Raw genomic sequence first — 27,179 nt, 5'->3', positions numbered from 1 at the left:
TTTAAAAAAATTTTTTAATTAAAAACATTAGAATCTTCATAATCTATAATATATTTTTTTTTTTACACATATTTTATGTGATATTCTAAAAGGGGCATGATAATTAGAATGACTTAAAATCAGTCAAAAACCACCTGTAGGTGACTGCATGCTTAACGTGTAGTTCAAATAAAATTCTATTTTCACAACTGTTTCAAGCAGTAATTAGTTAAAACCCAACAACCAGAGGATAGAAGGCAGAATCGAGGAACTGATAATAGTATAAAAAGTATAAATACATGGTCAGGTCTCAGTCTGTCAAACTTCCACAAAAACAATAAGATATAAACATTCAATATTCTAAATTCCAGAAACCTATTTGTTACGAACTTCATAAATTTTAAAGAAAGCTAATGTAGATATTATATATAAATTACATTCATGATGTTTAATCATAACAATTTTTGGAAAAAAATTATTATTTTTTTTCAAAAATATGATTTTTGTGATCATCTCAATAGAGTTGAACTCTCTCTCTCTCTCTCTCTCTCTCTCTCTCTCTCACACACACACACACACACTATATATATATATATATATATATATATATATATATATATATATATATAAAGTTTAAAGGAAATAATTCTACTTTTAAGCTTAGATGAGTTGTAAGGATAATAATATATGAAAATATAAAACCCTACAAATCTTCTGATGAAAAAAACAAATTTTATTGTAACTAAAGCAGCATTATTTATCAACTGAATGCCTCAAAGAAATCTATTAAAAAATTAAAAAGAGAATATAAATTTTTTTGTTTTATTTTTAATACAAAGACAAAATAAACAATGTTTTCAATTTTAAAATCAAATAATGAAGATCTTTCAATTACAATGAATTACTTCTTGAATTTAATATTACTCTTTCTTTTGACATAAAAATACTATATATATGATAGTCAAAATGAATCAGGAAAATAAGTATAGTTTTTATAAATATAGTATTATATTATTATTAATCTATTTATTTATTAGTATGTATTAATATCTATTAAGCTACAATTATAATTACTATGCATTTCACTTTTTATATTATATATTATATAAATAATTTTTCCTTTTTTTTATGGGATTTCACTCCTCAGACCACGCCAAATTGTTGTCAACTTCTTTCGTTAGTTTTTGCAACCAACTGAAATTCTTGACTGTTTCAAAATGCGTTCTAGTCGTGTTTATTCCACATTGGTGTTTAATTTTTGCATATCATTGTAAATATTGTCAATTCATTAATTGTTCTTTTGAATTTTGATGTACATGATGATACATTTTATGAGTTTTAGTTATCCAGGCAAGAATTGTTGCCATAAAGTTGGATCTTATGGTTTCAGATTATACTAGTGAGTTTTTCACAAGTGAAGAGTTTCTTGTCAGTTCGGAGTTTTAGTTATCATCAGCTTTCCTTGGGCCCAGGATTTTCCTGAGGATCTTTCTTTCTTTGTGTTCAAGGTTGGGGTCTATTAATGTATTATTAATACATTAGTTAGTGGTCCCAGTCATTCCACTGCATACAGGCATTCTGATTGGATTGCCATCTTGTAGTGGTGGATCTTAGTGTTGATGGAAAGATACAATTTTTATTGTAGATGTTTTGAATGAGTTGGTATGGGAGTTCCTGTTTGCAAGCTTGTTTGTTCATTGCTTTTTTTTGGATATGTTGGGCGTGATGGTTTACCCGAGGTGCTTGGGTACTTGAATTTGCAAAATTCAATTCAGAATAAATATTAGTTTACATATAATAAGCACTTTTATAACTCATCTTACAACAGTATGTAAGAAATCTAATTATAATTACACAATAAATGTATATACTAATGCTTGTTCTTTTAGTATATTATTATAAGAGTTTATTATTTAGATGCTGGGTAAGACAGTAAAGTGTATCTTTAACAGCTGATGGGACCACAACATCTGTTCAAGGTGTTTCAATATTCCACCTCGGGGAACATCTCAAGGATGAAACCCCTGAGTTATTCAGCAGGTAGTTTCAATAAATAATTTTAGATGGGATTTCAGTGGGATGAAAATCCCATCCCACTGATTAGAATAAAGTGATGAATATAGTTTCTCTGCCTCCCATTTATTGACATTTGTTACTGGCCAATACATAAAGCAACCAATAAAAAATGTAATATTTATAAATACAAAAAAAACAATTAATTTGAGATAAATAACCACCATTATTATCAACACCATTAAAAATTTTTAAAAATTGCATGACAACAATCAGAGTCATCCCTAGAGCCGAACAGCTGGGACAACCCCCCCCCCCCCCAACCGGGCCACGCACCTAATAGGATGTGGCATACTAATGTTTTATAATTAAAATGTAACAACTTGTATTTCAATATAAAACTTTATTTTAAAGTAAAATTGTAAGATACACTAAAAAAATCTCATGAATCTTGATTTCTTGATACAACTTTCCTACTAATTGATTTTATTATCTACAAAAAGAGTAACTGTTTAATGTGTAAGTTCAAATATATTTGTTTTTATTAGTAGTTTTTTTATAAAAGAATAATTACCTTAAAAATAATCATAGAATAATAATAAAGAAAAAATAGTTTACATAATAAAAATTGTAAGTTGGCAGAATGTAACCTACCAACAAAACTAGGCGCCAAGTCAGATTAGTATAGCTAGCATAGCATAGGATATTTAAACCATTACTAGCGAGAAAAAGTACCTCATAGAGGAACCAGGTGGTTTTTATTTTTTGTGAGGCATATTTTTGAGTTTTTATATTTGTTTTGAGTGTTGATGATGTATTCTGAAGTGATTTAGAGATGTGTGAGTTCGGAACGCGAAATACTCAGTGAAAAAATAGTTATAATGCTTTTTTATAAAACAGTGCGACGGACGCGTGGCGAGCCACATTAAATATTCTTAAAAACAATTAATTAGGTTAGTAAATACATTTATTTAGAAATATAGTGACACGAGACAGGTTAATATAGTGTTATAATATATATTAAAAATAGAAAATATATTTTCTATTTTTTCTAGGATTTAGAACATTAGCAATGATTACGAGTAGAGATCGCGATAAAAATAGAAATTATTTAACTGATAACCAGGAAAGAAAACGTGCCGAAAATAAAAAAGATTTAGAAAATCGTCGAAAAGACTTTTAAAATATTTTAAAACTGATAACGAAGAAAAAAATTTGGCTATATCTAGCACTAGTGTACACAATAGAGTTACAAATTACACACAAAGGATTACCTTCATTATTGAATGAAGATGGAGCTATAAATGATGAAGAAGGTCAAGAAGATTTTTTTTCTTAGCCCAAACGAGGAAACTAAAAAATTATCAACCATATTGGAAGACAATCCTGGCCATCACACCCTTCTGAAAAAATCAGATTATTATTATTAATAAACACATTGTTCAAGTAACAAATTATGATTTTCCCATAGATGAACTAGGTAGAAAATTTAATGTATCTTATTACATGGAGAAAAATATTGCAAAAACTACCTTCTCTGTTCAAAACTAAAAGATATGGTATTTTGTTTTTACTGCTGTTTATGTCTTAACCAATTGTCAAGGTCATCTTTAGCATTAGTAAATGAAGGTGTTTATGACTGGAAGCACCTTGGAACTCGCTTAAATGAACATGAATTATCATTACCACACAGAAAATCACTTAAAGACTTTATGGAGCTAAAAAACAGGTTGTAAAAAGAACAAACAGTTGACGATTTTCATGAGAGACAATTATATTCAGATGCAGAACATTGGTGTGAAGTTCTTAGAAGAATTATATTTTGTATGCAGTATTTAGCTAAAACCAACGATGCACTTGGTGGAACAAATCAGGCAAATTTTAAAAAATGAATGGTAAATTTTTAGGTTTAATTGAATTAATTTCAAAATTCAGTGCAAGAAAGGCAGAACATATAAAACGTATCAAAGATAAAGAAACAAACGATCATTATTTAGGTTGGAAAATTCAAAATGAGATAATTAATCTGGCAAACAAAGTAAAAATGAAATAATTAAAAAAGTAAATATTATGCAATACAGTTAGACTAACAATTGTTAGTCTGTAATTGAACAATTGACTTTTATTGTTCGAATTGTAGAAATGCCTGACGAATAAGAACGAAATTAAGTTGAAATTAATAATTATTTTATTGGTTTTTCTCCTATGCCGAATAGTACAGGGTTTGATTTATCAAAAAAATTATGTAAAGAACTTAAAACTTTAAATATTTCTTTGAACGATTGCCGTGGAAAGCTTATGACAATGGGGCTAATATGGTAGGCAAGAGAAAAGGCGTACAAGCAAGGATTTTGAAAAAATCCACAGCATTTTTTGTGTCATGTTTTACGCACAATTTAAATTTATTAATAGGTGATATAGCCTTCTCGATTCCTATGGCTATGACATTTTTTTGGAACACTTTCAAGACTGTATACACTATTTTCCACGTCTGCTCACAGGTGAGCTATTTTAATGAAACATTTAACAAATTCAACTCTAAAACCATAATTAGATATATGTTGGAATGCCGAATAAATTCTGTGAAGACAGTCAGATTTGATTTAGACAAAATTATAACAACATTAGAATTAAATGACGTAACAGTAAATTCTAGTGTAAAAAGTGAAACAGATTCCTTACTTGAGCATGCAATTAATTTTGAATTTGTTTTATCTGCAGTTATTTGGTACGAATTATTATCGACAGTCAATACAGTAAGTAAAACTGTACAAAAACCTAATTATGATTTAAGTTTAGCAGCTAAGCTTTTAAAAGGGTTGATGGATTTTTTAAACAATTTAGAGAGAATGGTTTTTTAAATCTAAAATGGAAGCAAATAATATTTGTGAAAAAATTAATATTTCAAATAAATTTAAAAAAATTAAGAATAAGAAAACGTAAACGTTTATTTGATTATGAAGAAGCAGGAGCAGATGAACGTGTAAATGATCCAGAAAGAAACTTCTACAGAAATTATTCTTAGCAATAATAGATCAAGCCATATCTTCATTACGAGAAAGAGTTGAACAAATTGAAAATCATATTAATATTTTGGTTTTCTTTACAATATTCCACTATTACGAACAATGGAAAACGACCAACTTAAAAAGTTTTTCGTGGATTTAGATTTAAAATTAAGACAAGATGATAATCGTGATATAAATGGAGCCGATTTAAACGAAGAAATTAAAATTTTTTGTTTGATCTGTACTAATGTTGAAAATGCAACGCCAGTAAAGTTCTTGTAAATTAAAACTAATTAAAAATTATTTACGGGCAATAATGTCACAGGAACGATTAACAAATCTGACACTTTTACCTATTGAGCACGAAATATGTGAAAAATTAAATTGCGATGATTTAATAAAAGATTTTGCTGAAATAAAAGCCCGCAAAATTAATATTTCATATAATAGCACGAAAGGTTCGTTAAAAAAAATTAAGTTAAAAATAAATAAAAACAAACATACAATCTTAAAAAAATATTCTTTTTACACTTTTTGTTTTATAATTGTAGCAATTTTGTTTAAATAAATTTTTAAAAGCTAAAGTTAATTATTATACGTATGTTTTTTTTATTTTTTTTTTTTTACTAATACATAGTTTATTTTTAGAAAGGGCCCCGCAATTTCAGATTTGCTTCCAGCCCAGCAACAGCTAGGGGCGGCCCTGATAGCAATAATAATACCAGGTTAATGTATGTTGCAGGTATAATGTTTCTGGACGTTGTTTTACTGTGGGCAAAACCTCACGTTAGGGTAAGTATTACCGTTAAATATTAACATACTCGTATATGTAAAATTAGGCAGAAAAACATGTTTAAACATAATTGATTGTATTTTATATATTCCCAAGAATAATAATAAATATTAATTATAAAACATATCGCATTATCGTATAGAATTTTTCTTGTACTCGTATAACTCAATACAAAAATTTGTTTTTTCAATCAACTTCTTAGATTTTCTTCAGTTGATATAATTTTCATAAAATATAAAATAGCTGTAGTTTAATGCATCTTTTGTACTGACTGCAGCTATGCTTGTTTTTGGGATTTCACATTTTTATACTTTTGTTTTGTAATCGGCAAAAGTATTGGATGTTATCGCAATGTAAGTGTGTTATTGCATTGCGTGTTATAATTTTAAATGCATTATTTCTAAGCCAAGATATTTTAATTATAAAATAAAGAAACATTATGTACGGGTTTAACCTTACAACTGACTATACAACCATGTCCATGATAATTAGCTGTAATAGTGACAGTAACAATGATTATTCAGTAGATTCTAAATTGAATTCAAGTTATTAAATTGAACTTTATGCAAGAAAAAATACTACAGATTTAATAATTCCCTATGAAATTTTAGGGCCTGAGCAGATTCACTAGTTTATCCAGTTTTTATCATTTTAAAAATTTCTTTCAACAATGCATGTATCCAGTTTAGAAAGTTACTAAAATAACTCCTCTCTTTAGACAGGACAAGGAGTTCAAGATATCAAATTATAAACATGTTATTTTATCAATTTTAAGCAGGGTTTGAGACAATACTTTACAGTTTAATTTTATGCCATTTCCAGAATTATATAACAGAAAGATCACATAAGCGATCACATTTTATTGAGAATAATGATAATACTCACCCCCGTAACCATAAAAAATTACGTAGTATTTATGGTTATTATATTTTACTTATTGGCTATTATTCTTGCAAGAGTAACCATGTGTAAACTATTAATAGAATGTGAATTCTGCTTATTTGTTCATTTATTTTGTTTATTTCCTACTATAATGTTTTTATAGCTGTTATAGATATATGTAATCAAGCTTAAATTTTTGCTACTTGCATAGTCTGTTTTTTTCAAAATTTAGTTTGAATCATTATCGATGGGTATAATTTTTTTGTCTTTCCAATTTTGGTGTTTATGTAAATTTACGATTCCCCTGTAATTGGTATATACTGTTGGGGATCATTGTAAATCAAATAAATAAATTACAAATTTACATAATCTGTCACTCCAGAGGTAAGTAAGATATCAGAAGATCTCTCATCCGATATCAGTCTCAAAAAGTTGTACATTACATAAAAATAAATAGTTATAAGCATGAAATTAAAAAATAATTTCATTTGACACAATTAGTTACAGCAAAGAATGACTCATTCTGAAAGAGAAATTATTATACACTTCAATAACACAAACCCAATGAACAGTATATTTTTTCACAGTTTCATTATTCAATTCCTTTTTTTAAGTTTGTTAGATTATCCATACTATTCTATCTGACTTCCAAAGGAGTTTCGAATGATAAGTTTTCAATCCTTCTAAATCTTCCAATCATTACTTATTAACCAAGCTCACCAATGCTTATTTATAATATGCTTAAAGTTTAGTGAAGGAGTTTACATTTTTAGCATTTTTATCCAGTCAAAAACCAAAAATTAGTTGATATACACTTATTTCTGGGAAAAACTGACTAACCATTATAACTTTTGCTCGAGAAAATTCCCACTTAGTCTTCTTACTGTTGCCAATTACATAACTAGATGCTCAAAGCAACCTCCAGGAAGATATTTATTTTAAATATCATCATTCTATAAAACATCATTATTCAGGAGAAATAATATTTATTTTAAACAAATTGAAATTAATATGATGCGTTATTTTTTATTTAGATAAATCGTCAACTTCCTCCTGAATTATTAGGATTACCAAGCAATGCTACCACTATAAGAGACCAGATATCTACATCGTTCACATGTGAAAGTAGAAATTATGGTTATTACGCAGATCCAGAAAATGACTGCCAACTATTTCATGTCTGCCTTCCTGTACAGTATGTTGACGGATCACAAGAAACTTTTAAATGGAGCTTTATATGCCCTCAAGAAACAGTATTTAATCAGGTAATATAATTTGTTTATTAATCAGCCAATTTTGTAAATTACCAAAATTTAACAAGTTTCATTTTTAGCAAGATTAAACTAAGAATGTACATTATTAGAAAAATTGCGTTCCTTCGACCAGACTAAATCCACTTGTCATATCTCATCGAACATAATTAAAATGTTTTCAGAAAAATTTAATAATTATTATAAAAGAGGAAATAATACGTTTTCAAATGTAACTAATCACCTTTAAAAAAAATAAACATACAATTACAGATATATATAACAATTTAGGAATAAAGGAAATAAATAACAATAGCAGGGAAATCTATAGATAAGATAGTTCATTGTATAAATTGGTAGAAATGATATAAAAATCAAATATTTAATGAGAACTGTCACTCATTCATACCATGGTATACAACAAAGGAGGTTTTAATTTTATATGACAAAGCATGTTATGCTGATGTAATAGATCTGTAATTTGTAATTTTAGACTTTTGACGATGTAGTGAATTCTTCAAAAGCGCAGTAGATAAATGTTTCTTACTTTTAATTGACTATATATGGTGGTTAAAGTATTACAATTAATTTAATTATATTATTCGATGCAGTGGTTGATAAAATATTTGAAAAAATATTTTTGACGCCTGACCAGGCCAACTGATTTTTCAATTTTACAACTTACATATAAAAATGAAAAACACTTTCAGGATCCCGCAAGTATCGATCTTGGTATTAATTTGGTAAGTTTAATTTATCTATTAACTGTTTTCTGGTGGTTTAAGTTTCATTTAATATTAAATCTAATGCAGTACAGTCAATATGTTAATGAATTATTTGAATTTTCAAAAAATTATTACAAATGCTAACTAAGCAAAAACGATATTCAAATTATGTAAAATTACATTTTAAACTATTAAACTTAATACATAAAATTAAATTGAATGAGGCATGTTTGGACTGCAAAATAACACCTAAATACGCAGTTACGAATATGAAAATGCTAATTATACACCTATTAAAAAGACAAAAGAATTATGTGAAAAATTCAGAATAAAATAAGAAATTAAACAGGTTTATAAGGATAAGATTATTATTAATAATGAATTATAAGAGATTTAATTGTGTTTTAAAAAGATAAACACAAAAAAATTAAATAAAATTTTTGATAAAAAAATAAATAAGTTAAGGAAATTTAATAGCAATAAATACAATGGAAAACACAATTTATATCATAAGAATTATAATCAACCTAATTCTCATAACAATTATAATAATTATCAAAAACAAAAAACAGAATCAATATCAATTTTTGAAATTTTACATTAAAAATCTTTTTATAATAAAATAAAAATCACAATACTGATACTTAATATAATATAGAAAGAATGGATATTATTGATAAGAAATATAACTAGTCATGATATGTAAAAAAAAAAATGCATATATATTAATCTAGTAAAACAAATTATTTTTTTGTCCCCTCTTCCACTGTACAAATTAATTCAAAAGAATAAACAGAATTCAGCTTGACCCACCGAAGAACAGTATTAACAAAACAAAACGAATTTAATAAAATACGTTTAAAGTTGAATATAACACCTAAGTATGCCAAAATAAATTTAAAGAATTCCCAATATAATAAAAATGTAACCACAACAAAACTGTTTGCTGAGAAATTTAGAATAAAACAGGAGGTAAAACAAGGATATTATAAAAGAGATTGTATAAATATAGAACTTTACAATACACATCTTTATTTGTTAAAAATTTTGGGAAATGTTATGTTTGATTACGCAGTAAATTTAATTAAAATTAATATTGATGTATATAAATACAGATTAAAATTATTCCAAAATAAAATAATAGCGGAATTGATTAAAATAGAAAAAAAAATTAAACATAAGAATTTTTATAATAATAAATTTCACAAAAAGTATAATGTCAGTGATAAAGAAGAAAAAGATAATTTAAATTTAGTTAAAACACAAGAAATTTCAAGTAATTGTGATAATAATAATGACCTTGTAAATCTAACGAATGTTGATTTTCGTGACAAAGAAAAGTTAATAATTGCTAATATTTTTAAATTTAATTTACCAGATCATAATACGATTAAGATTATCAAAAATATTGCTATTGATTCTGAACTGAAAATTAATAAAATTGACCATACTGATAAAGTAAAGAAAGACTACGTAATATTATTGGTAATAAAATCTATAAAATTAAAAATATGTATATAAATAAGAAACCACTTTATAATAAGAGAACAATATATAATTATAAGATAAGTTAAAAGAAAATAACTGTACTATACTAAAATCAAATAAAACAAAAACGCAGTGTGTTAATTGAAAAATATAATAATTTAATGGAAAAATATATAATTGATAATAATTTTAGGCAAATAAAAGACCCAACTAATAAATGTTTAAGGATTACAAAAAGTTTACTGACAAATTATAAAGCAATTTTTGATTAAATTATTATAATATTATAATTATAAAATATTATTAAATATTATAATTTAATAAATTATCACACTATTTAAGTATCACACTTAAGTATTTAAGTATCACATTAAGTATCACACTAGATGATACCCAATTAAACCATTTGCCCCAAAACATACTGGTCTTCCTAAAATATATATACAAGATAACCCAATGCGTCCGTTAGTTAACTTTAAATCTGAATCTTGTTATTTTATTACCAAAATAATCGATAAGATATTTAGGTCAAGATTAATTTACCATATAAATATAATATAAAAAATGGGTATGATTTGGTTAAGAAATTAAATAATTTGACATTAAATAAAAATACTAGAATGATAAGTTATGACATAACCAATATGTACCCTAATATTCTTATAGATCTTACAATTTGTATAATAAAAAAATAAACTAAAAAATTATAATGAAAACCATAAATCTATTGATAATTTTCTCACCATTATTACAAACATACGTCGACAAAACTATTTCGAATTTAATAACGCGTATTATAACAAGAGAATACTTTACCGATGGGTTTTCCTTTATCGGCCGTTATGTCCGAAATTTATTTGCAGGAATTTGAAAATAAGATAGTTGATGGTACTACTCATATACACAAAATTCTACCACGAGTTCGATAAGTTGATGACAGTTTTGTTATCTTTAAATCCGTCATAAATGATGAACATCTTATAATATTGAAAAAACTCAGCTCCTGTCATAATTTAAAATTTACATTTGAAACAGATAAGTGGAGAAAAATAAGTTTTTTAGAAGTTAACATTGAAATCAATAAAAATAATCATATTATAACATCCGTGTATAGAAAAAACCTATAGCAAGTAAAATAATAGACAATCAAATCTTCCATGGCCACACAATTATATTTACAAATATGTTGAATAGGGCGATAGATTACAAACAAAACGACAGGGAAAAATTAGATGCAGAAATAAATATTATAAAGAGTATTGCAGTATAAAATGGATATAAAGCATTTTTAATTGATAATATTTATAAAAAAAAAATTTTTTAATCTAAAAACGTAACAACGTTCGAACCTATAAAATAACAAACAGCGTTGGTAATATCTATATAAAATGCTCTTATACTAACAACATTATTAAAAATTTAATTAATGTTTATAAAGATAGAAGATATAAACCAGCATATAAGTGCAACAACCATCTAATAAAACATTTAAAAACCATAATTATAACAATGATTTTAATAATAGTTTGTGTGAAATTTATAAAATAAAATGCGACGAAAGTTATATTGGGAAAATGAATAGTTCATTTAAAGTAAGATTCGCAGATTATAGATATTATATAAACAATAAACTGGGTTTATCTAATTTTGCCGACCATCTAATAGTAAATAAACATTCTACTACTGACTTAGAACTAGTTTGGAAATAAATTAAATCGCAAAAGAAAATAATAACAATAAAAAATAGGACATTTTAGAATTATGTCATATATAAATATGGACAGAAATTCAGCTTGATCAATATGCAAGCAGAATTTCATAATGATACTCTTATCAAAGCTGCTACAGACAGCAGCACTTTTGTTAATATTAAGTAAATTTTATATTATATTAGTGAAATGCTGTATTTTGTGGCTGGCAACAAACATGTTTAATAATAAAAAAATATTTTAATCTTTTCAATGTTTTAATGTGTAATCGATTTTTAATTATAATTTTTTTCAATTGATGATGAGGAATTCTCTCGAAAGCGCTATTGATATGTAAAAAAGAGGGAAAAAAGAAAAAGAAAAATAATAAGACAAGGTAAGAGGTCAATAATTCTGAACTTTGGTGGGTTAAGCTGAATTTTGTTTATGCTTTTGAATTAATTAGTACAGAGGAAGATATGGACAAAAAAGGAATTTTTTTCCAAAATTATTATGAATGCCAGGCCAAAAGTCCTTTTATAAATTAAGTATTAAACTCTATAATGTTATACATTCAATAAAATTTAATAAAACATCTTTAAAGTTGAATATAACACCTAAGTATGCCAAAATAAATTTAAGGAATTCCCAATACAATAAAAATGTAATCAAAACAAAATTGTTTTCTGAGAAATTTAGAATAAAACAGGAGGTAAAACAAGATTATTATAAAAGAAACTGTATAAATATAGAACTTTACAATACATATCTTTATTTGTTAAAAATTTTGTGAAATGTTACCAAAAAGTTCGTTAGAACTTCGCCGGTAAGAGTCCGCAGAACTGTACGGGACGGCGAAGTCAACGAATTATGTTTACAGTTCTAAACATGACCTAACCTAAAAGTGAAATGAAAATGGGGGAAAGAATTAAAAAATAAGCGTGAAAACATTATATTTCAGTTCAATTTGTAATAAAGAATACTTTCAAAAAGTACCTCGAATTTTGTTAGACAACGTTTTTTCTTCTATTTGATGAACCGCGAGACTCGAATATGTCACTTTTCCTCAAAAAGGTGGGTTTACGAATCGCACAGCTAGGTAGCGGTACTTAACGGCGCCTTTTATTTCCAAAGAAAAAGCAACAATTGAAAATTATATAGTAACAAAGATTGAATATTATTGTGTAAATATTTAATTGACAATTCACAGAATATTTCAACTGCCAATTGATCATAATAATACACCTAAATATAAAAAACTATCACGGCATTAATCATGAGTACCATGGCTTTTGACATACCTTTAAAAAAGCTGACAGAGCAATTGAAAGATACTGGTTTGATTATTATTAATGAAGTATCGATAATATCTAATCTTACTTTAATGTATATATTTAAAATTGATTGAAATGTTCGATAAGAGTGAAGTTGAGGAAGGATGGACATGAAAACAGCAGTCGAAAGAAGCAAGTATTTATGGTCGTTCGGTAATTTTAACTTATGGGAAAATTTGTTTAGATGGTTAATTTAGGTAATTTAGGTAAAATTTGTTTAGATAGTTAAGCCTGAGGTAGGTAATCCCCACGTCCGGAACACAACATCTACGTTCTACGTCCAGGGCGGTAACAGCCGTACTTATGTACAATACATATAGCTGGCTAACGGGGCTCCGAATAAACTCCTCGGATATGCTTTTCTTTTGACCTGTTTCCACCTTCAGGTCCCCTCATGGATTGGATTTTTCGGCTACCTGCAGGATATGAACAATTTGTTGATTAGGATGTGGACATATACCAAACCTAGAGCTGGCGATGTGGCGGCCACGGTCAAAGTTATTTGCAGGTGTAACGGAGACCTTTCGTCGTCCACATGCCCCCCGCGATGGCAAGCATGTAGTTAAGGTGCCCATGTTCGGAGCATGGGAGCCCTGAAAGCTTCGGTGTGTAGGGGCCTGGAGTCAGTGCAGAGACTGCGCATCCGCTCTCTGCCAGGACATATGCCGGTTCCACCGGAGTACCGGAACGGACCTCCAGGGTTGGTAGCCCTGGAGTGGGGGTGTACCCCGGCGGCTAGCCTTACTACAGAAGGGATTATTTGTTCATGGAAACTGAACAACTAAACGTGGCAGAGGGTTCACGCAAACACCCTCGTTTAGAACCGGCCGTTTCGCCTGAAGCAAAACGGAGAAAAAGTGCGGAAACTAAAAGGATTGAGATTGAGGCTAGAAAAAGCTTACAAAAAGCTTTTTTTAAAAGTAGTAATGTACCGAAACCCAAATATTTGGTCATTACAAAGGAGGATGGAAATTTCTCGAGGGTGAGTCCTTTTCTCATCGCTCGGGAGATAACCAAATGCGCTGGTGGACCTGTAAAAGAAATAAGGAAGACCTTTATGGGACTTCATGTTGAGACTGTAAATGAAGTCCAGTCTCAAAAGATTTTGGGGCTTAAAAAGATTGGAGAACTGGCTGTGCATGTCGATCCCCACAGCACGCTCAACACCTCAAGAGGTGTGGTCGTCTGTCGGGATCTTCTAAATTGCACGGAGCAAGAAATTGTTGAGGAGTTGTCATCACAGGGAGTAATTGAGTGTCGCCGATTGAACATGAGGAGGAATGGCGAAGTCCTACCTTCAGCTTCTCATGTTCTCACATTTAACCGGCCTACCTTGCCGGAGAAGATTAGAGCGGGGATACATCGATTGGATGTGCGGGCATTTATCCCGCAACCTATGCGATGCTTCAAGTGCCAACGTTTTGGCCACACCGCTATCAAATGTGAGAGAACGCAAATATGCGTGTGCGGCGAGAGGTGCATGAGGGAGAGCCGTGTAAAGAGCCCCCTACATGCATCAATTGCAAGGGACAACATTCATGTAGATCCAGGAATTGTCCTGTCTACAAAGAAGAAGTAGCTGTGCAGGAAGTTAAAACCCTGCAGAAAGTCAGCTACATCGAAGCCAAAAAGATTGTTAACGCCCGCAAACCTAGAGCAACAACATCTTATGCTCAGGCTGCGGCTACTGTTCCTGCTCCTGCTCCGATTGCTGTAGATGAGGCTCAAATTATAAATAAACTTGCGCCTACTTTGGCTAACATGATTGAGAGGATCATCGAAAACAAGATGAAACCTTTTGGCAATAAAGAATTTGTTAAGCCAAAGATAGTGGTACAGCCTGCTGAAGATAAGTCGATAAAAGTGAAAGTTGCTCCTCCAGAAAAGAAAACGGACACCAAACCAGAATGTCAAGTCCGTCTCAGCGAGATTCTTGATGAAAAGAAAAAGGTGATACCTACAGAGACTGTTATGGAGACTCCCAAGCCTCCTGTAACTGAAGTGGCCTCTAAGCCTCAGAGGCCACAAAAAATCACACAGGGAGGGCGAGTGTCCCCCCTCCCACAGGCGGTGACCGGTGCGACCCCCGTGTTGGGGAGCGGCCAAGTTGCCGCGTCTCAATCGGCGCCTGAAACCGGCGCCGATCCATGCCCGTCGTCGTCGGCGGCTTCGGTGGTCTCCGATACGGAGACCAGAAGCCTTACAGGCGACGACCTTCTCCGTGAACACGATGCTGTTCGTAGGATGGAGAAGAAAAGGAAAAAGGGATGGCCGAAAGGAAAACCCAGACAATAATTTAATTAAAAATTAGCGAGTCGATTGTACAATGGAACATCAATGGATGTTTTTCAAACATCCATGAGCTCCAACGCTTGGTACATGATGTAGACCCGATTTGTATATGTCTGCAAGAAACGCATTTCCGCCGAAATGAAAATTTTAAATTAAAAGGATTCGATATATTTCGGCGAGATCAACCGCCAAATGTAAGAGTTAGAGGTGGAGTAGCTATATTAACATCGACTAGAGCTACCACCGAAGCGGTTGTTCTAAACACAAACCTACAAGCGGTCGCCGTTAGAATGAAGCGTCCACTCCAGGTCACTGTCTGCAGCATATACTTGCCGTATTTTGATTGGAATAAGGATGACATAGCAAGACTAATTTCCGAGCTTCCCCCACCTGTTTCACTGGTGGGTGACTTTAATGCTCATAATTCTCTTTGGGGATCAGATCGAGTAGATCCCCGTGGAAGAGAACTGGAAGGGTTCCTGATGAATTCAGAACTTATTATTTTAAACGACGGATCAGGAACCTTTTTCAATGCCAGAGATGGATCGACGTCCTGTATAGATCTTGCACTTATAAGCGGATCGATAGCACCAAGGTACAGCTTCCATGTCATAGATGATCTGCATGGAAGCGATCATTTCCCGGTGCAAATTGTAACTGATGTTACAAGAACAATATATCCCATCCCTAAAAGATGGTTATTTGAGAAGGCAGACTGGACGAGCTTCACAGCTAGAACGATACTCCCAGAAACAACTGGAGTTATCGGAGACGATGTCGACGCCATAACAAATGCAATAATTGAATCGGCATCGAGATATATTCCCAAAACATCTGGGAAACTTACGAAAAAACCCGTTCCATGGTGGAATGATGAAATAAGTGAAGCTATAAAAACAAAGAAAAGGGCGTATAACGCCTTTAAGAAGCGTCCTAGTATAGAAAATCTTGTTGCCTTTAAGAAATACAGGGCGTATGCAAAACGTCTTATGATAGACTCGAAAGAACGATCCTGGCAGCAATACGTGTCATCCATCGACAAAACTACTACTGCATCAGATGTTTGGAGGAAAGTGAAGGCGATTTGTGGGCGTAATGATTTTGCTCCCATAACTAGCCTTCAAGATGATGAAATAAAAGACACTGCATATGAAATTGCAGAGCTGTTATCCAATCACTTCGAAAAGGCCAGCAGAACGGCCAACTACGAGGAAGGTTTTCGAACCAAAAAAGAAGAACTCGAAGGTCTACTAAATTTTAGAACTGAGTATAATTACTCATATAATGTACCATTTAAAATGGAAGAACTCGCGAAAGCGTTGGAAAAAGCAGGTAACACAGCTGCTGGTCCGGATGAAATCCATTATAATATGATCAGGCAGCTGAATACCACTGCAAAACGCAGATTATTAGAACTTTATAATAAAATTTGGCGGGATGGAACGTACCCGCAGCAGTGGAAAAAAGCTCATGTTGTTCCAATACCAAAGAAAAATAAAAATTTAACAGACCCCAATAGCTATCGTCCTATTTCTTTGACGTGTGCTATGGGAAAAATACTGGAAAAAATGATTAATAATTGACTCGTCTGGGTTTTGGAAAAAGAAAACCTGATAACACCGTATCAAGCAGGTTTTCGGCAATACCATTCTACCACTGATCAAATGATCAGCTTAGAGGACATTATATATAACAGCTTTATTAAAAGGAAACATTGTGTCGGAGTCTTCTTTGATCTTCAGAAGGCTTTCGATATGACCTGGCGTCATGGTATAATGCTCCAGTTACATGAATGGGGCATTCGTGGCAATCTGCCTATACTGCTCAGCAACTACATGAATGACCGTACCTTCCAAGTACGCGTCAACAATGAATATTCATGTGAAAGAATCTTGGAAAATGGCATACCGCAGGGTTCGCCGTTGAGCGGTACCTTGTTTACCATTGCCATTAATAAATTGATACTAGCCATTCCAGTAGAAATCAGCAAAAGCGTCTATGTTGATGATCTGGCAATTGTGTATGCCAGCAACAAGACTGCTATGGTGAGGTACAAATTGCAACGAGCGATCAATGCTCTAAATGAAGTTGCAAGGAATAACGGATTCCAATTCTCACCAGAGAAAACGTGCTGTGTACACTTTTGTAGGAAGAGAATTCCTCATCAAAGTCCTGCGTTGACAATTGACGATAATCCAATACAATATAAAGATAGCGTAAGATATTTAGGATTAGTATTGGATAAATCCCTTACATGGGGATTACATATACAGGACTTGAGTGATAGATGCAAAAGAGCCCTAAACATTATAAAATGTTTATCGAATTTAAATTGGGGCTCAGACAAAGAGACATTATTGAGATTGTATAAAGCATTGGTTCAATCTAAACTAGACTACGGATGTATCGTATATTCATCCGCTAGAAAGTCGCACTTAAGAAAGTTAGACGTAGTTCATAATAGCGGAATAAGATATGCAACAGGCGCTTTCCGCACAAGTCCGGCGGCTAGTCTAATGTCTGAAGCCGGAATAATGACACTACATTATAGAAGAGATATCCTTTTGTTAAGATATGCAGCAAATGTATGGGCTTTCCCTGCTCATATAAATAATAAATTGTTTACGAATCATCCTATGGCTGCAGTATATGAACATCGTGCTACCTATTCCAGACCAACCGGAATTAGGTACCACGAATTAAGAAGAAAATATGAAATTGCTATACTAGACACTAGCAATTTCTACTAGAGAAATACCGCCATGGCTCTTGCCAGCGGTAAATACAAGTTTGGATCTCTCTCAAGGAGAAATAAAAAAGAAACCAGCAGTGATCATCCAGCAGGAATTTTTAGCAACCGTCAGTAGTTACGAAGAACATATTAGAACTGACGGTTCTAAAACCGAACATGGGTTGGATGCTCGATATATGTAAATGAAGAAGCCCACTCTTGGAGACTGCCAGATGTGGCCAGTGTCTACACGGCAGAACTCACTGCAATTCAGCAAGCTCTTCGCTACACTGAACACTATTGCGAAGAGAGAGTGCTAATATGTTCCGATTCATTAAGTGCACTCGTCGCAATTCGGAACAAGAACATTAAGGATGTCCTAATTGCAAACATCCTGTCCATTTTATACGTACTAAAACAACGAGGACAGCGATGCGTATTTGTATGGACTCCAGGGCATGCTGGTATTATAGGTAATGAAATCGCAGACGAAGCTGCCAGAAAGGCAACAGTCTGCGATGACTTGGATGCATTTCCTGTAAGAGTGGCAGATGTTAAAAACCGTCTAACCAACATAGTAAGAAACAAGTGGAACGCTGAATGGAGGAGTTTAAATACAAAATTAAACTCGGTTAAAACTTCTCCTTATAAATGGAAAAGCGACTTTAAGTTGACTCGCCGTGAACAAGTAGCGGTGACCAGACTTAGAATCGGTCACACGCGATTAACAAATTTATATTTGTTAACCGGCGAAGTGAGACCAATGTGCGGTGTTTGTAATAAAACACTGACAATCAAGCATCTAATAGAAGAGTGTACCATATATGAGGACCTCAGAAAGAGGTTCCGTCTTACAAATAATATTAGTGCTGATCTGGATAATGGAAATGAAGAAAATATAGTTGCATTTTTACACGCCAGTGGACTTCTTAAAAGTCTATAAAATGGAAGTTTAAAGCTGTGGTAAGAGATACTCTAAGCGGTAGTTTTATATATACATATAAGGGAGTCTCGAAGCGTGGCACGTATAGTGACGGGAGGTAGCCCTCTTGCCTAGGCCATTTTGGCTCACCTGCATTCAAGAGCAGTGAGTCGGGGTGTGTCCGATGATGGCATGGGGGACCCTCAAGGGTGGATTGAGGGCGCGAGGCTATGGGTGTACGCCGTGCATGCCTATGGCCTGATATAAGAAGGATTCAACTGCCACGGCACTCTGGCACGACTGATATACTGCTCAACGGCGGTTCTGGTCGCCCCGAGGGTGCTTAAGGAAACTATAAATGAGACTTCGTAGAAGAAAGAAAGATATGGTATTGATTAGTTTAATTTTAATTTTAAGTTCATGGTCTTTTGAGAACCTATCTCAAATTTTTATATTGGGGCCCTTTACACCCCGTAAGTGTTTGTAATTGTCCTTGTCTTTCATGTTTTAATGTTTATTGTGAAGTTTGTGTTTTTAAATAAAATGTAAGGGCCCTTTACACCCTTACATATGACGATCCTGATGGAGATAACAATTTCTTTTAAAGAATGTGACGAGGGCTAATGACCTTAGCAGTCGATGCCCGTAAAAATTCAGTTAAAAAAAAAAAAAAAAAAAAAAAACTATCACGGCATTAATCATGAGTACCATGGCTTTTGACATACCTTTAAAAATGCTGACAGAGTAATTGAAAGATACTGGTTTGATTATTATTAATGAAGTATCGATAATATCTAATCTTACTTTAATGTATATATTTAAGATTGATTGAAATGTTCGATAAGAGTGAAGTTGAGGAAGGATGGACATGAAAACAGCAGTCGAAAGAAGCAAGTATTTATGGTCGTTCGGTAATTTTAACTTATGAGAAAATTTGTTTAGATATGATGAACTTCGAATCAACATGAGATAGAAAAATGATGTATCTTACTCCCAAATGCTTTTCGATTATGAGTTGGTTTTCTTACTGACGACGATTTACAAGAATTAAATCGGCATATGATTTGTTTCATATCTACTAAGTATTAAACGAACTGTGTAAATATATAAGTAATTTACATGCTGAAGCAATTTGCTTACTTCCAACAAAACATATGTGTGAAGTATTAAACAATGAAATGTTTTCACGCATCACGAAGAAATACAACTGATTGCTCATGATACTTTAGACTGCATTCGTTATTTATATAAAAAGTTTCAAAAATCTCTGTTAAAATATGACGATGACAGTTTTCGAACTGGGGGTCTTCCCAAAGTTATGAAGATCAAAATTGGTGCAAAGATAATGATAACAAGAAATATCGATGTAAGTAAAGAATTAGTAAATGGTACGATAGGTTTCGTCAAACCGATCAAACGATGTATAGATAAAAATTATATTCAAGAAATACAAATTTCGACATCTCCAGAATCAGTTCACACTATTGCAAAATTGATGTTAAATTTCAATTTATTGATAAGGCTTGTAAATAGAAAACAGTTCCAAATATGTACAATTATGCTATAACGGTTCATAAGTCACAAGGAATAAGTATTAGGAATGCAGTTTTCGATGCTAGAATTAAGATTTTTGCTTACGGACAAGTATATGTTGCCTTGTCTAGATTTACTTCAATTGAAGGATTGCATTTGACTATTTGATCCAGCTTCAGTGAAAGCAAGTTCTGAAGCTGTAGTTGAATATAATAGATATAAAAAAGTACAGACCAGACTTGCCACTTATTGAAATTAAAAATATTGTAAATTTAAATAAAAATTCTGACCGTCAATGGGTAATATGTAAGGAAATTTCTAACTGTCAAAGTGATGAAAAAATATTGAAATTCACATTGATATAGAATTACGAGGGTTAAAAATGAAGATGCAATATCATGTTACATAAATTCTATAATACAATGTTTCTTTAACTGTAGTTCCATAAAAAAATTATTATTACAACTCCCTGAACAACATACTATGAGAATTTATTTAGATAGCTATATCGATTGAAATAAATCGTTGAAATTATGAGAATTAAACGATTTGTACATGAAAAGTACACGCTTCAGTGACAAGTAGATGTCACAGAATTTACGAATGATCTCGTACAAAAACTTGATAACGTACTTGAAATAATAAAACTTGAAAGAAAGTATACTACAGGTTGTTTTAATAGTAAATGCTCTTATGTACATGAAAGAACTGAAGATGAAACAATTTTTTTTAATTCCCATCACTTCATTAAAAAAAAATAAAAGTATTAGTTTTCAAGAGATTATAGCCGCCAATAAAACACGAACAGTAGGAAAGTGCTGCAGATGTGACAACAAAGATTTGTTACAGAAATAAATTCGATTGCTAAAATTTTTATTCTACAATTAGAACTATTTGAACCAATTGATGGAGAAATAAAAAAACGTTCATTTAATAATAATATAAAAAGTGTGACCACGTATACGATAAAAATCGAGGGTTACACTTACTAAGTAATAAGTGCAATATTGCATCACGGATCTTCGATTCGTGAAGGTCATTATACCGATTCGTGTAGGTCATTATACTAGTTTTATTAAAAAAGTAAAAATATGGTATGGAATGAATATGACTATCAACAAAAAAAATTGGACGAGAAATTTAAAAAAATGTATATCGTTTCTTCTAGAAAGGCAATAAATTTTAATAATAAATCCATAATATAACCGGTAATTCATAAAAAAAATAATAAAAGCATAATCTAGCAAAACGCAATGGTATAAAAAAAAATCCAATTAAATTGTAAACCGTACGGTTTAAAATAACGACAATAAACAACAGATTTAAATATACTATATATAAACGAATTAATTGATATGATTGAATTAAGTTGTGATTGTAGTTCTTTTTTACTTTTAATAACCAATATTATAAATAACCTTTTGGTTTAGCGATGGGTGAACCATTATCGGCAATTATGGCAGAAATACAACTACAATTTTTAGAAGATACTTTTATATTAAACAAATTCTAACCCAACATGATATTATGTTATAAAAACGTTATGTTGATGACACCATAATCATATATAATGAAAATAATCAAAATGAATCAGATACAATATTAAATAAATTTAATAAATTTGATAAACATAAAATTTACTATGGAAATAGAAAATGAAGTTAAGTTTTTTACATAAAAAATACATAACAATAAAATAAATAACAAAATAAAGTTATAAATACTTCGTAAACCTTCTTCAAATGATGTAATAATCAACTACAATTCATTTCATTCACGGTCCCAAAAGATGGCTGTTTTTAATGCACTACATTAAATGTCTATAGAGCCATAAAATGATACAATTTCTCTAAACAAAGAAATAAAAATAATTAAAAATATTGCTATTAGTAACGGTTATAATATTAATACTATAAATAAATTATACAATAGAATAAATAATAAAATTAATACAACTAACAATATAAAACTGTCACCAGATAAAAAGCATAAAATATAAATAAAAAATTAATACATTCTATTTAGTCAAAAAATTGAAGAACTGTATAAAAAAATTAACATAACACCTGCATATACTACAAATAATAAATTAATTAAATATATCAATAATAATTATAAGATATCATATAATAATGATGCTAATTTTGAAATACAAGGGGTATATAGTTTGGTTTGTGAAAATTGTGACATGATACATATCGGTATGAGCAATTATAAATTCTCTATACATGCAAAAGAACACATGGGTTGTAACAAAATCAAAAAAACAGAAAATTCTAACTTTGCTAAACATATATTAGATAATGGTCATACATACAATCCAAATACATTTATGAAAATTTTAGACATTTCTTATAATTATACATTTAATTTAGAAAAATATCCTATTTACAGTAATCATAAAAAGCTAATTAATGAGCAAAAACTTTTTACAGATTATGAATTGTTTAAACATGGCCTGAATATAAATATAAAGAGATAATTTTAATAAATAAAATATTCTTACAACTGGTTTCATTTTATTCCACCAGAATACACTTTTCATTTCAATTCGGTATACCGATAACTACCAAACAGTCACGACTGCTTAATCATTTTAATTTTTTAACTTTATTTTATATTATTTTATTCTCCTGATGATGGTCTAAGGACTGAAAGATCTAGAGAAACATATTTAATTTGCTGGTAAGATGGATTTTCACTGTTTTAATAATTTATTCTATCAGCAGTAACAATGTTTGAAAAAATGCTTAGTTTTGTTGACCGATTCCAAGATTTTCACAAGGTAGTGGATTCCTGCTTTTCCAATACTCTGAATCCTGACTGTGGAATTCTAATAAATAATTTCCAAGAAAGTTATTTGAATCTGAAATTAAGGACTCCGAAAGTGCATGCAATTTTTTATCATGTGGCCCAATTCGGTAACAGAAGTAAAAAAGAACTTGATTCCATTATGATTTTCAAATGACATGGAATAAATATAAAGTGTTTTCTACTCTCCCTAAATATGGAAAACATTTCTTAAGAGCTGTGTCTGAATATAACAGTCTGCATGTTTAAAATCTTATCTTTGAATGTAAAAATTAGCGATATTAATAAATTAATTATTTTATTTGTTTTATCTAGTTATAAAATACTTTAACACGCAATTATTTGTAATAAAATTGTTAGTACATTAAATCTTACGATGTCAAGGAAAATATTTTTAAAAAATATTTTAATTTTGAATTATTTAAAATTATTTTAATAAAAAGTTGACAAGTAGAAGATTTTAATTTTCATCTGAAATTACTTCTGAGGACCCCCCCCCCCCCCAATCATTTCCAGTAAAAATAATCCCTGGTGGTTGTTAGCTATACTTAATATTAGTTCAGGCCATCCGTGCAAACAGAAAAGATTGGTAGAACTGCTATACAATCGAATATTTTAATAGGAACTGACACCATTCCTACCATAGTATATAACAAAGAAGGTTTTAATTTTAATTACAAAGCATGGTACACTGATGTAATAGATGTGTAATTTATAATTTTAGACTGTTGATGATGAAATGAATACTTCAAAAGCGCTCCAGTAGGTTAGTGTTTCTTACTTTTAATTGACTGTATAGATGATTTAAGTATTAAAATTAATTAAATTTCATTATTCGGTACAGTAGTTGATAAAATGTTTGAAAAGGATAATATATATACTTTTATTATACTGCACCTACAACATTACAATCAGTCAATGATAACTAATGACATCAATGGGGTAACCAGTTTAAGATAACTACACACATGCTTTCCCATAATGGAGCATGTTATTGAACAGTAATTCCCGGAGGCTAAAGAGGAAAAGAAAGAAGAAGAAGCACTGTGATAAGACCTGTGTCCAGGACTACAGCTTGTTCACAGAAAAGAAACTGAAGGTTAGGGTTACTGCTGGAGTTGTTGGCAACTCCAACAAATATTATGGGACCCTACAGAAATTACCGTTCAGGTATTACTTCACAGGATGAAGTATGAGTGTAAATAAAGTGTAGTCTTGTACAGTCTCAGTTCGACCATTCCTGAGACGTGTGGTTAATTGAAACCCAACCATCAAAGAGCACCAATATCCACGATCTAGTATTCAAATCCGTATAAAAGCAACTGCCTTTACTAGGACTTGAACACTGCAACTCTCGACTTTCAAATCAGCTGATTTGGGAAGATGCGTTCCACACTAGACCAGCCATGGGGGTTCTTATCACAGTGCTGTTGTTATCTAGCTTTACATGAAAGTTTTTTTTTCAGCCTTGTCAGTACAGTCTTACAATCTTATTGTATAACATCATGCTAAATTTTTTTGTCATATAATCATTACATGTGTGAAGACTATTTAGAGATCGCATAAGCTGGTAGGTGCCATCAAAGATTCAGACACTCTTAAGAACATAATAACTGTGTATGACCATGAAACCAACCTCAAATCATCCTAATGGAAATATTGACCCTCCTACACCAAAGAAAGAAAAATTAGCAGAGTAGAATTGAAGTTATGCAGACAGTTTTTGATACTATTCCCTATGTGATCAGATTACCACAATTTAAATTTTTAATTTACTATACTTAAAACAAGAAAACTCTATTTTTTATTACTTAGAAAATAAACAAAATATCACTTCATGCCCATTTAGAATGTAAAGAACAATAATAACCAGAAGCTGTGAATAACTGAGCATACAGCTGTCATATTTTGTAAACAATCATAAGTTGGTTGCACATGTCATAGATCAGGTAGCATTAGTTTTTAAATGAAAACTACAGTCTAATAAAGCAACAAAGGGAGAAAATCTTACCAGCTATGAATTAAGAATGAACCATTTGTAAAGATTTTCCCAATTTGACTAGTTGAATAAACAAGTGGAATGATTAAACTGGTATCACACATATTACTACTCATATTAAAATTGTTCTGTTATCAAAAAACAAATAGCATTTATAAAACATATTTTATCAATTTATGTTATCATGAATTTAAAACTTGATGTTACAACATAGTAATTGTTATTCTTACTATTTTTCAGGAAACGTTTACTTGCGCAAGGCCAGAAGATTCTGTTGCTTGCCAAGATTCACCACTATTTTACAGTCTAAACGATAGATTTGGGCAAACAAATACATCAGTATCTTCAATAAATACTTCAAATCCATTAGATGAACCACAAGAGTTAGACAACGAAAGTTAATTCTGAATTAACATTTAATTCTATAAAACGAAATAAATTTATTTTTGTAAAAATTACTAAACCTAAATTCAATGTTTATAATCATAGAAATATGCATTATTATTTTATATTATTTATGCATTATATGAATTAATTAAAAGATTGATATAATTATCAAAAAAAAATTTGATTCTAATATCAGATATAATACCTACAATAACATTTATTCCAGTTACAGCTATAAGATATCATCATGAACAGAAATAATTTTGTTTACAGACAATTTAACTTAAGAAAATTTTAAATTTAATATGGAGTTGCGATGTCAGTTTCAGGAATCAATATATCACTAATAGTTGAAATAATTTTAAATATAAAAGCTTTATAAGGATAATAGGCCCAGAAAAATAGGAGATAACACTACCTCTGACTACAGTAAAATTAAAACTTCTCATTAAGCAATAGTTAAAATGCACAATGAAGACAAAAATAAATCTCAATGGCATTTTTACACCAAACCTACAAAACTAAACAACTAGTAGAGAAGATTTTAATGAAATCTAGTTTCTTAGAATCTACACGAGAGATTTTACCGGTTTTGGTATCGACCACACAGTCTTTCGCCAGATCTAATTCAGAAATTATAACAATAAAACAGACAGCAACCACATTACGAACATACTGGGAAAGTCCTAGGCAACATTAATTATTTGAATTGCTAGAGCTTATTGGGTGATTATATATTAGTATATTTATTGTCTGGAACCCCGATTCAGCCAACAAAAAAGAAATCTTTTAACAATAGAGTATTTCCCAACTACCTTAAAATTTCAATTGTTATTTCTTTCCTCAAGAAAGGGACTGTAATTAGTTTATAAAATTATAGGCCAAATTCTGTTACTATACGTATTACTTTGAAAAAATCTATGTAAAAGTGAAGTTTTAACATTTTTTTGAAAAGCATCATGTACCAAAAAACTTTCACCGGTTTTAAAGAAAGATTGTCTACTGTCAATCAGTTTCCAGTTTTTATGATCTTAGTAAAGCATTAAATTTAGTACTACAATACTTAGCTGACATAGATCATTTGATTAACACATCAAAAGGTTTGTTTACTAAATAAAAACAGTTATGGTACCACTAACAGTAGTTAGTCATACCTTACTACGTGTAAATGGCAGTTGAAATTTCATCTTTTGATAACACAAATATAAAATTCTAAACCTTTAATCAACTTGCAAGATGCAGGATGTCACAGGGTATGCCGTTGTTTTTTTATTACTTAGCACCCATAAATATGAATCATGTGTACCACTAGTAAATTAAAAATTTTTATGAAGACAATGTTAA

The 27,179-nt window shown here is 30.6% G+C and overlaps 1 protein-coding gene across 1 annotated transcript; it reads left to right on the top strand.

Annotated features, from left to right (window-relative positions):
* Positions 1-5,729: 5,729 nt before the first annotated feature.
* Positions 5,730-25,901, top strand: LOC142322879 (U-scoloptoxin(01)-Cw1a-like). Its single transcript, XM_075361968.1, has 3 exons — positions 5,730-5,792; positions 7,710-7,940; positions 25,689-25,901. The coding sequence occupies exons 1-3, from the start codon at positions 5,730-5,732 to the stop codon at positions 25,848-25,850; spliced, it is 456 nt and encodes a 151-aa protein (XP_075218083.1). The 3' UTR covers positions 25,851-25,901.
* Positions 25,902-27,179: the final 1,278 nt, after the last annotated feature.

This window comes from Lycorma delicatula, chromosome 4, assembly GCF_047948215.1.
Source record: "Lycorma delicatula isolate Av1 chromosome 4, ASM4794821v1, whole genome shotgun sequence".
Lineage (NCBI taxonomy): Eukaryota > Metazoa > Arthropoda > Insecta > Hemiptera > Fulgoridae > Lycorma > Lycorma delicatula.
Note: the sequence above shows the minus strand (reverse complement) of the source record. Positions and strands in the feature narration are given on the sequence as shown.

Excerpts from the sequence above, each read along its gene's own strand:
- LOC142322879 (XM_075361968.1), top strand. The coding sequence starts at position 5,730 with ATGTATGTTGCAGGTATAATGTTTCTGGACGTTGTTTTACTGTGGGCA. Across the intron at positions 5,793-7,709 it reads GGGCAAAACCTCACGTTAGG|ATAAATCGTCAACTTCCTCC; the intron begins GTAAGTATTACC and ends TTTTTTATTTAG. Across the intron at positions 7,941-25,688 it reads AAGAAACAGTATTTAATCAG|GAAACGTTTACTTGCGCAAG; the intron begins GTAATATAATTT and ends ACTATTTTTCAG.